Genomic DNA, 10,951 nt, shown 5'->3' on the forward strand with positions numbered 1-10,951 from the left:
AGATTGACTCTGTACGTTTGTAGAGGCCAAAATTATTCCTTTTTCTTAAAAAGAAAACAAAATTATATTTCGAATGGAGCACTAGACTAAGCTTAGAACTCATTGAATAGCTGCTAGCCATATGCATTCACATGACAGTGACATCTTTTTCATGCACTTCGCACGCACGCGGTGGCATGCAACGCAAGTAACCACATATGTGTACGTACGTTAGTTGCCATTGGCAACGCGCCTAGCTATCGATCATCCCCGTAGCTCTATATATTTAAGGTTCAATCGATCTAGCCTAGATTAGTGTCTAACATCGATGCCTCCATGAAGATCCTACAAATCTAGGTAGCTAGCAATCGATCAAATATATTCCATGTTTATGTTTACTTAGACAAATCATCAGCTACGTGCATTGATCATCAACTGCTGGTCGATCGGATCGTCCATCATGGCGGCGGCCGGTGGCGCCGGCGGCAGGCGGCCGTGGGTGGTGGACGTGGAGAAGGACCTGAGCGAGGCGGACGCGTCGGTGGAGGTGTCGCGGTGGCAGCGGCACTGCATCTACCGCGTGCCGGCGTGCATCAAGGACCTCAAGCCCAAGGCGTACAAGCCGCAGGTGGTGTCGCTGGGCCCCTTCCACCACGGCGACCCGGAGCTGCTGCCCATGGAGGAGCACAAGCGCCGGGCGCTGCGGCACCTGCTGCGCCGCGCCAAGCGGCCGCTGGAGGACTTCGTGGCCGCCGTGGAGGAGATCGCGGAGCCGCTGGAGAGCGCGTACCTGGACCTAGGCGCCGACTGGCGCGGCGCCGGCGGCGGGAGGGAGCGGTTCCTGGAGGTGATGATCGTCGACGGCTGCTTCCTGCTGGAGGTGATGAGGGCCGCCGGCCTCGACGGGAGGAACACCCCCGTGGACTACGCGCCCAACGACCCCATCTTCAGCCACCATGGGGTGCTCTACATGGTGCCCTACATCCGCCGCGACATGCTCATGCTCGAGAACCAGTTGCCGCTCATCCTGCTCGAGAAGCTCGTCGCCGTCGAGACTGGCAAGCCTACGGTATGGTATCCATCGAGAAGTCATGCATGCAGTCGAACTCGTAGATTCGTTTCGTTTTTTAGGTAGTGTTTTCTTTATGCTTCGCTTTATCAAGGCATCGATCGAATCGAAGCCAAAATAAAGCAAAAGGCAAAGCTAGGCGTGTTCCTGTCACCGTCCATCATCTTGAATTCTCTTCTTTTCACATGGTATCACACTTGCTTTTCAAAAAACAAAGTGGGTTCTGTTTCTAAGGTCTAACATGTCACAAATCAGAAATTTACGAACAGATCAGATCAGATCGAATATCACTTTATATATCATCTTACTGCTGAACTAGAACCAGAACTAACATGAAACTTTCATGCATGTGCACATGAATCATTGAATCATGATGGATGCAGAATGGCGATGCCATCAACAGGATGGTGCTGAGGTTCCTGACGCCGACGCCCCGGCTGCCAACCTCCGGCGTCGGCATCGGGCTCCACGCGCTGGACGTGCACCGCCGGAACATGCTCTACGGCCACTACCAGCACAGTTCACCGCGCCAGGTGCCGGAGACGGACATCATCCGGTCCGCGGTGGAGCTGTACGAGGCCGGGATCCGGTTCAAGAACAGCATCTCGGAGAGCCTCCACGACATCCGCTTCCGGCACGGCGTGCTGAGCATGCCGGCGGTAACGGTGGACGACTCCACCGAGTACATGTTCCTCAACATGATGGCGTTCGAGCGGCTGCACGTCGGCGCTGGCAACGACGTGACGGCGTACATCTTCTTCATGGACAACATCATCGACTCTGCCAAGGACGTGGCGCTGCTCAGCTCCAAGGGCATCATCCAGAACGCCGTCGGCAGCGACAAGGCCGTGGCCAAGCTCTTCAACAGCATCTCCAAGGACGTGGTGCTGGAGCCCGAGAGCGCGCTGGACGCCGTGCACCGGGAGGTGAACGCCTACTGCCGGAAGCCGTGGAACATGTGGCGCGCCAACCTCATCCACACCTACTTCCGGAGCCCTTGGGCGTTCATGTCGCTCGCCGCCGCCGTCTTCCTACTCGTCATGACCATCATGCAGACTGTCTATACCGTGATGCCATACTACCAGCCGGACCAAGGCAGCGGCGGCTCGCCGGCAGCGCCGGCTCCGATGTGATCCATCTTTGCAGTGCAGCGTTTATTTACATTCATCTGTATGTGTGCGGCACCGGCCTTGTGTACATCGGTGATCTGTTTGAGCTTGTTTTGCGCTGTTTTTCTTGAATAATATTATGTGTGTGTGGTGAATGTTGTGGTAAATTCCATTTGTTGATTTTTTTTGGAGCCTTTTGTGTGCCCTGCGACTTTGTTTGTATTGAATGACATTTCAAATTATGGGAAAAAAGGATGATATATATGGAAAACAAAATTGGAAAAACCAGACTGCAATAGCCCTCGGGCCTTGTTTAGCTGCACTCGTGTCCACTCCAACTCACGTGTGCTGGAGTAAATGGAGATGAAAACATACGGACTGAGATGAACATGAGTGCAACCAAACAAACCCTCAGTGTTTATAGTGAGAGAAAATGTAAAAAGAAAAAACCCAACTAATACAGCGAACATGATTTGTAAATTGACTTTTTCCGTGTAAGAGCGCCAACTCTAAACATGTGGGTACCACACTATTGACGAAACCGGTGGTGTATGTTATTGTTCTCTCCTAAATAAATCATCGACACTGCGGTCAGCCTCCTATTCCGATGAATTTCAACTGTCACACACAAACAAATGACACCACTGTATTAAGTTAAAATATTAGCGCTTCATGAACTGGAATATCAGATGAAGAAACTAACAAAACATGTTTAAATATATCTTACAAGGTTGTTCTGTGGTTCCCTCCAATAGAAGCCATGTATCAGGATTGGGGCGATGTTGCATGCCACTAGAACAAAAAGCATGAGAGCACGCTTTCCCACCCACTCCATAGGGAAAAACGGCTTCTTGTAACAATAAACATCCACCTGAAAGTGCATAGTTATATTTATATATATCATGTCGGTGACATCATAATCCATGTAACACACTCTTTTCATAACAGTTGGCATAAACTACAGACCTTCAGTTAGATAAACTAGCATATCAAAGAATATTAGGAGATGTAATTCATGTCCAGTACCTATGACTAAACAAAATTACTGATATTTGTGCTTTCTCTCTATTTATTTTCTAACATATTACCTAGATACTCAGTCCAACTGTGATGGACTTATCAGCTAATCTATATATTTTTTCATCCATATCACTCTCACCATGACACTTCATGTGTCTTCAATATATGTTTAGCTGAAATCTTAGCTTAAAAGTTATTATGGTGGATCTTATGTTGTACCCCTGTCATGCATCATGATGTCATGAATCCAAATTTTCATACTTGCTGTAATTTTTTATGTGCATGTTGAGTTGAAACTCTTGTGTTTATAGTACTATTTATTCAAAAAACTCCTTTTTATTTTTTTCAAAAGGCTCTATTCTTTAGAAATAGAGTAGACCCTATGACTTTTATTATCATTAATTATTATAGTCTACATAATTGATAGCTAGATCCAATGTTATCTAATCATCCAATTAATCGTGATTAATCGTTCTTATCGGTACCTAGCACTCGATTAGGCCCTCCGATTCGATCAGAGCGATCAGAAACCTGATCGTCCGATTAATCATTGATTACTCGTGATAAATCATCCGATTAGGTCTCCTAGCCGATCAACACCAAATAGGTAGACCGCAGATGGGTTGCTTTAGCTTACTGGGCTATATTTGTTTAGGCCAGACCCATTAGGGGTTCTCTTATATACCTCCCCCACTCTCTCTCTCACCCCTCAGTCCTCACTCCCAGTCTCCAGCCGTCGGCTACACCTGCTGTGTGATCTCTCCCCCTCCATCCTCACTCCCTCCTACCTCCCTTCTGGTTCCAATCCAAGCAGCCCGTCTGTGCAACTTCCCTACTGCGCGCTGCTTCCTCATCCCTCTTGCAGTCCTGCTGCTTCCTCCTCCCTCCTGTTGCACTATGCTCAAATCTTGATGCTCGATGTCTCCTATATAAGTATATAGTATATATACCATACTTATATGATATATAGTCCGACTATATACAGGACGATTAGACTGATAAGAGGTTGATTAATCGTCCTTATCGTCTATTAATCATCCTGGTCGTCCTTATCGGTGCCAGGGCAATTAGCGACGGTTGGCCGATTTAAAAACATTGGCTAGATCGTCCTACCTTTGTAATAATTATCTTTAGAATTTATCTTTTGTTCTAAAGCATCTCATAAGAAATAACATTGAGGCTCCATTGAAAGCCTCAAATTAGTAATTTTAAGATATAAAAGCGATTATCAATTGGGAAATGCATTGTTTCATACATACCATAAGGTAAAATTAGTTAGTAATAAAATTTTGACCATATACTGGGTTTATTTCAATTGGTTTGATTTAATTTTTTTTACAACATTTCCTCCCATTTGGGTACCTCGACTACTGCAATACTCCATCAAATGAATGGAAGAACTTATAATGTGATTATTTTAGAAAATAAAGTTATTGTCACCAACCAGCAAATAGATTCCTGCAAAGAAGAGGCCCGCTGTGCCCGTGGTAACGCAGGTGTAGCTCAGACTATACAACGATTTGTTCATGTGGATGCCTGCAAGTTAATCCACAAAATTGAAGATGATAATCCCGTACTACATAGAAAAAAGTGCCAATATAATCTACACCTAGGGCATAACTACACCACACTGAATTACTGAACAATATTTCAGAAGTAACCGTTGACATTCGATTGCTGAAGGCCCAGTACCGAAACTTTCAGTAAGCGCACAATAGTAACACTTCCGATTTTTTTTCAGTGGTGAATTCTATGTGAGAATATTGTTCTATCTTGGGTGTAGAAAGGGGCAAACATACAACACAATTATTAACAATGGTCTTAGCAAAATGCTTGGTTAACAAATCATTTTATTACCAAACAAGTCAAGTGAGAAGCCAAGAATCAGCAAGCTTAGCGATGGAATCGACCACCGTACTATTCTTTTACCATGCTCCTGTAGTAAAAAAAAAGTAGCAATTAAAAGTTAAATTGAATATATACAATAACTCCCATAGAAAGAGCAAAAAAATTTAGAATGAGGAGACATTTTGAAACTGAACTTTGGCTCTGGGTATATATATATATATATATATACCTTGAAGTGCACAATGATATGGCCAATCTGGAGGCCAATCAAGCAGGTCACAATTGCCATCACGGAACTACAAATTATAAAGACATAGTTTAGGACTACAGGAAGTGATATTAGAAAGTAGCTAGCTAGACAAGTGTAAGGCACTAATTACCTGAGCAGGCCCTCAGGATCAAAGGGGGCTTCACACCATGTTGGAGCATCTGATGGAAGCGGCCCATTTCGAGGGGAGTTGATGCTGCATTGCTATAATTACTCAAAAAGTAGATATGTAGACTGTTAATTAGTTCTCATTTCTCAACAAACTTGAACATTTAAACAACAGTTTTAGAAATTCCAGGATCAAATAGGAACAGTGAAGGTTCATTCATGGATGTGAACTTCTAGGCCACATATATTTCAGCAACTGAATGTGTTTTCATACCTCTGTTTTGAGATAAACCGGGTGTGTGTAGAGATGTTGGATTCCAAGAACATGTCGATCGATCATGCCGACGGCATTGCAACCAGGCCCTGTATCACCCCTCACCGCACATTTCACCTGGATGCAGCAATATATAGGTCATAAACAGAACAAAGAACATCTTGAAACAAGCTCCGCGCGCGCGCCCACACACACACACACACACACACACACACACACACATATATATATATATATATATATATAAATAAAAGGATCTGAAATTTTTATTGACATATTTATTAATTTATAATTACCATAAACTGCTTCAAGGTGGTATCTGGAGACGTGACCATATATTCCCAGTCTGGCACATACATGCCATACAAAAGCGCCATGTAGGTGACTGTGAGAACCAAACCCACAAACCTTTGCAAAAGTAAGAGAAAATAATATAACAAACAGTGACGCAATGCAAAAACTGTAATTCTCTACAACTAGCTATAATTTACTATTATTTCAAGTGTCTGTTGATGTTGTAGCATGCATTACTTACAGCTGATGACGGTATCTTCTGATCAAGGCATAGCCGCCGGCTCCATTGTCATCACTTGCACCACCTCGTAGCCATATTTCGCATAGTGCCACTGCAAAGTAGGCTATTGCAATTCTCTACAACAAGTGGACAATTTTAATTTGAAATTTTGGATGCTTGCTGGATGGATTGGAGATACATATATGCAGCCTTAGTTCCAGCATAATATATGATCTTTTAGAAAAGAAAAAAAAACGGATGTGTGTAGACTCCTAGAATGTGGGTGACAAATAGATAGAACTAGTGATACCTGAAGAATGCCCATTAACCGTATTTTGCGAAGATCGACTCCATAGCTAAGATCGTGGATGGTGTGGAAGTAGCCACCTTGAATAGAAAAGGTCAAGTTATATTGTTATTTCCAATGTTTTTGCTAGATTGAAAGATGCATACATATTGAACAAATCATCGATCGAGACTAATCAACCGAATGAAGAAATACTAAGAACCACGCCAATGTTATACCTTGCAGTAGCAGACCTAGAAGGAAGAGCTTTGAAGCCCGGATCAAAGCCTTCTTGGTTGCCAGGGTTTTGTTTGGCACTCTCTATACAAAATGAACTGCTTACATGAGAATCTTTTTCAACATATATACAAGCTATAAACAAAAAAAATACAAAGTATACGGTAATTAAGTCTTTGCTATTCAACATCATATATATAATGTTTGCATTGGAATTTTGTTCAACTACCTTGTATGCAAAGGCCAATGAGACTCCAACAATGAAGAGGAAGAAGGGGAACACAAAGTCTGCTAGTGTGACGCCGTCCCACGGAGAGTGGCTGAAGGCTGGGACAAGGCCACCAACATCGTCCACAAGTATCATAAGCTGTCATATTTGCAAGGTAGGTAGCCATATATAGTTAAGTATATACTGAGAGAGCTTTTTTGTCAACGAAATATCTAAATGACGATTAAAATGATGAAACTGTATTATGTTTGTATCATATTCTCGCTACTACTTGGAAACTTCTACTTCGAGACACTAAAACACTGTAATATTTTTGTAAAGGTAGAGCATTTACTACATCATTATTTCATTATGCCACAGATGTAGGAATTGGTAATTTGGAATGACGACCTTTTCTGAACGAATGATGACTTTGAGTAATGAATTTGTCTTTTTTTTTCAGGCCTTCTGTGTTGATCGAAACGTACTTGAAATGCCAGGCAATAAGGCACACAGAGAGATGACACGGAGACTCAAAGCTCCATTGGACTCTGGGTGTTGTCTCTTATCACTTGGTGCGGGGGACCAGGGCCTCTTTGTTTCCATGGAAAATTGGAAATGGACTAAATTAGAAAATAATATCTGAGTTCTTCAGGTCAGTCAATGAACTACCTCTGCCTTTAGCTATTGATCGAGTGACGCATCTTGTTGATCTGTATTTACGTGTGTGGATAGATGTATTTTCTTCGGTTCTTTAAAAAAAAATTGTATCACAGCACACGTTGTTGATCACTCAACGTGCCTTGAGCTACAGGTTGATCGTTTAGCCAGGAACTGCCCGCGACGTACGCTACAAAAGACTACGACCCTACCGGACGACACAAGGCCATGTATTTCGTAGACTTGTTGACGGGAGAGCGACATGCCCCAAGCCAAAGAGACAAGAGAAATTAACATCACCTACATATATTTCTAGCTAGTTCACAACACATGCCTATCAGTAGTCGTCGCCATATCGTGGGTATGTATGTGTCCGTGAAATTCCACACAGGTGAGACAGATAAAACTTAACAGGGAAGTATATATAGTTTGTGACCATGGAAAAATCCCTCCGAAAATGATATTTTCATCTATACGACACAATCATTTTTTTATGCATGGAACATAATCAAAAAAAAGCCTGGAATACGAAGCTCAAGCTTTAATTTAGCTATTGAGCGACGTACTGGCCTGGGCTCATCTGAAATGTTCTTTTGTTTTACGCGTGTCGATGTATTTGCTTCGCATTTTATATCACATCACACGTTGTTGATCACTCAAAGACGCCTGTTACTTTATTTATTCACTTCTACATCTTAGGTGCCGGCAGATGTTTTGTCGTTGTTCAGGTAATTAACATGTAATGTTGTCATTGTTTTGGCTATATATATATATATATATATATAAATAAAAATGTTATAAATTGTCTCCTTGTGAGTGTTATCCTTTTAATTGTACTAGCTCATCATTGTGTGAGATTATTGTGGGCTGAAAATTTTTATAAATTCAGGCATCTGAAATGAAATAATATAACAACTCCCTTATTTACTTACTAATATTATTTACTCAGGACACAAACCGTGGCATCATCAGGTCGGTCGTTTAGGAGTTGCTCATCCACAACGCAACAAAAAAAAAACCCAAAACACCAGACGACACACGGCCGTGCATTTCGCAGACATGTTGACGACAACGACATGGCCCAAAGATATAATTGAAACTACTCACCACCTCCGTTCGTTATTATAAGGGTCTATTTGAATCCACTTATACTAATAGTCAGCTAGCTAATAGCTATTAACTATTAGCTAACTAATTATTAGCCGGTGACCGTTTAGATCCACCTACTAATAAGTTACTAATAGATGGTTGGCATCTAGTAGGAGCCCTAAATATGCTAGTGGAACTAATAGTTAATTAGCTAGTCTATTTGGATCCACTAATGCTAATTTTCGCTGCTAACTAGTAGCAGCAGTGGATCCAACCATGCCTTTAAGACCGTATATGTCTGTTCACAACACATGCATGTCTATCAGTAGTCATTGGGCAATTATATAAGTGTTTGCGTGATTCCACTGGTGGGAGACAAATTTATCAAGGAAGCAGTATACATAAACCCTATTTGGATCTATAGAACTAATAGTTACTGCTAATAATTAGCTCATTTGGATCCAAACATGTCCAGCTAATAGTCTAGCTAATTGTTAGCTAATACCTAACTAACAACTATATCACTAGTTGAGCCAAACCCACTAATAGCAGCTCAGCTAATGGATCCAAACAGTACCATAGGCTATGAGGCTGTTGCGGTGGAAAATTCCCTAGATAAAAATAAAGGTATTTTTTAGATTAAAAATAATAGTATTTCTTCACATAGTATATGTATCTTCGTCAGCTAGCTTAATATATGTGCAAAACTCAACGACCAACTGGACTGGCACAAAAACCCGGCGAGGCCGTACTAGTGGCTGCCGGCCAGGATCGCGGCCGTCCATTTTCTGATAGCGCAAACGGTTCCACCGTTGCTTCTGTTGCAACAAGCCAAAAACTAACTCGCAAGCGCCTTGTCTGCAAATATATGTATGTTATTCACTGTTGTTTGTGTGATGGAGAAGTCGCGCCACCAGGCGGGCACTCACCGCCGCAGGTTCCTTATCTCGCTGTTCGTCGTCTCTGGCCTTGGTCCTCTCCTCGACGAGACCCATACCAATCCATCCATGGCCACTATTTATCAGTGTTCGTACGTGCACGCGTGTATGCATGCAGTTCTATGAACGAGAGTAGGAACAGGAACGTAGTTAAATGAATGCTAGTGCGAGGGAGGGTGCCTGCAGAGCTTACGACTGACCACGACGGTGATGCCTCTGAAGACATCCAGCGAGGCCAGGCGCTGCTCCCTCGGCGGCCTTTGTGTCTCCGCCGCCGCCGTCGTCGTCGGAGCCAGCATGCTCGCCCACCCGCCGCCAGCCTCGATGTCTCGGCGGCGGCCCTCGCCATCATTGGCTGGGTTCGTTGCCGAGCCGCCGTTGACGCCGGCGGTAAAGTCGACGCTCTTCGCCGCTGCCATGGACGGCGCTCTAGCTAGCAGCGCGCGCGAGCAATATAATGCAGTGCACTCACGGAGTCGTAGTTGACTATAGCTAATGGTAATGCAGGGGCGAGCAGCGCCTCACACCTGCGCCGCGTATATTTATACAGGGCAGTGCACTGCGCTGCAGCCAGGAGTTAAAATGATTAATTTAGGAATTTTTGTCACAGACACCTAAACAATCCTAAAATTTGTACTTTTGAAAATAGGGTTAAAATGATTAATTTAAGAATTTTTGTGCTCATGAAATATAGAAAAATAAAATTTTTCATTAAATTCAAATTCATCATAAGGTAGCAACATGTTTGTGCATTCATGCTGTTGCATTTGATTCTCGGAGATGAGTGGTTTTGACTAAAATTCAAAAGGATTTAAAATGTTTTAGAAAATGACTTTGAAGTAAAAGAAAAGAACATTTGAAAATAAAAGAATTTAAAAAGTTGTAAAAATTATTTTTGAGAAGACTTACTAAAATTCCTTATTTTTACTTGAGTTAAAAAAGTGTATTGTAAACTCTATTTGAATTTGATTTGGTTTGTGTTTGAATTTAGTTTTGAAAACGAAATAGGAAAAAAATTGGAAAAAGGAAAACTCACTCTGTCCACTGCTCTGGTCCGTTTAGCTCCGCGCAGCCCAGCCCCGCTTCTTCCGCTTGCGCCAGCAGCAGTCGCCGGGCCGCTCTTTCCCCTCTGCATGGCCCAGCAAGCAGGCAGTCTAGTTCCCCGTCGCGTCGCGCGTCTCTTCTCTCCTTCCTTCCACTGACAGTCGGGCCCCACCTATCAGACTCACTGTTTCTCTTCCTCCGAGCTGTATCTGCCTCGGGCATGACTGCCGTCATCGCCTCCGACTCCGCGCCAGCCACTCCTCTCCTTGTCGTGCCTCCCAAGTCTCCAGGGCCTTAAAT

General features: G+C 43.2%; 2 protein-coding genes across 3 annotated transcripts; one reads left to right on the plus strand and one right to left on the minus strand.

Moving 5' to 3' along the window:
• The first annotated feature begins 378 nt into the window (after window positions 1-378).
• LOC136534334 (UPF0481 protein At3g47200-like) lies at window positions 379-2,181 on the plus strand. Its single transcript, XM_066526790.1, has 2 exons — window positions 379-1,048; window positions 1,432-2,181. The coding sequence occupies exons 1-2, from the start codon at window positions 440-442 to the stop codon at window positions 2,179-2,181; spliced, it is 1,359 nt and encodes a 452-aa protein (XP_066382887.1). The 5' UTR covers window positions 379-439.
• Window positions 2,182-2,388: 207 nt separating this feature from the next.
• LOC136534333 (uncharacterized) lies at window positions 2,389-10,112 on the minus strand. 2 transcript variants are annotated; one of them, XM_066526788.1, is made up of 13 exons: window positions 9,808-10,112; window positions 6,942-7,079; window positions 6,715-6,796; window positions 6,500-6,576; window positions 6,211-6,326; window positions 5,972-6,083; window positions 5,676-5,792; window positions 5,406-5,497; window positions 5,255-5,321; window positions 5,035-5,113; window positions 4,622-4,713; window positions 2,885-3,028; window positions 2,389-2,801 (listed from the first exon to the last, which is right to left on the minus strand). In XM_066526788.1, the coding sequence occupies exons 1-13, from the start codon at window positions 10,024-10,026 to the stop codon at window positions 2,772-2,774; spliced, it is 1,365 nt and encodes a 454-aa protein (XP_066382885.1). In that variant the 5' UTR covers window positions 10,027-10,112; the 3' UTR covers window positions 2,389-2,771. The 2 variants fall into 2 exon arrangements, with proteins under 2 accessions (XP_066382885.1, XP_066382886.1); XM_066526789.1 differs by having other exon boundaries at window positions 2,391-2,775.
• Between the last annotated feature and the right edge of the window lie 839 nt (window positions 10,113-10,951).

The sequence above is a fragment of the Miscanthus floridulus genome, unplaced genomic scaffold (genome assembly GCF_019320115.1).
Source record: "Miscanthus floridulus cultivar M001 unplaced genomic scaffold, ASM1932011v1 os_1816, whole genome shotgun sequence".
NCBI lineage: Eukaryota > Viridiplantae > Streptophyta > Magnoliopsida > Poales > Poaceae > Miscanthus > Miscanthus floridulus.

Excerpts from the sequence above, each read along its gene's own strand:
- LOC136534333 (XM_066526788.1), bottom strand. The coding sequence starts at position 10,026 with ATGGCAGCGGCGAAGAGCGTCGACTTTACCGCCGGCGTCAACGGCGGC. Across the intron at positions 5,498-5,675 it reads CGGTTTATCTCAAAACAGAG|CAATGCAGCATCAACTCCCC; the intron begins GTATGAAAACAC and ends GAGTAATTATAG. Across the intron at positions 5,322-5,405 it reads GATCCTGAGGGCCTGCTCAG|TTCCGTGATGGCAATTGTGA; the intron begins GTAATTAGTGCC and ends TATAATTTGTAG.
- LOC136534334 (XM_066526790.1), top strand. The coding sequence starts at position 440 with ATGGCGGCGGCCGGTGGCGCCGGCGGCAGGCGGCCGTGGGTGGTGGAC. Across the intron at positions 1,049-1,431 it reads TCGAGACTGGCAAGCCTACG|AATGGCGATGCCATCAACAG; the intron begins GTATGGTATCCA and ends TGATGGATGCAG.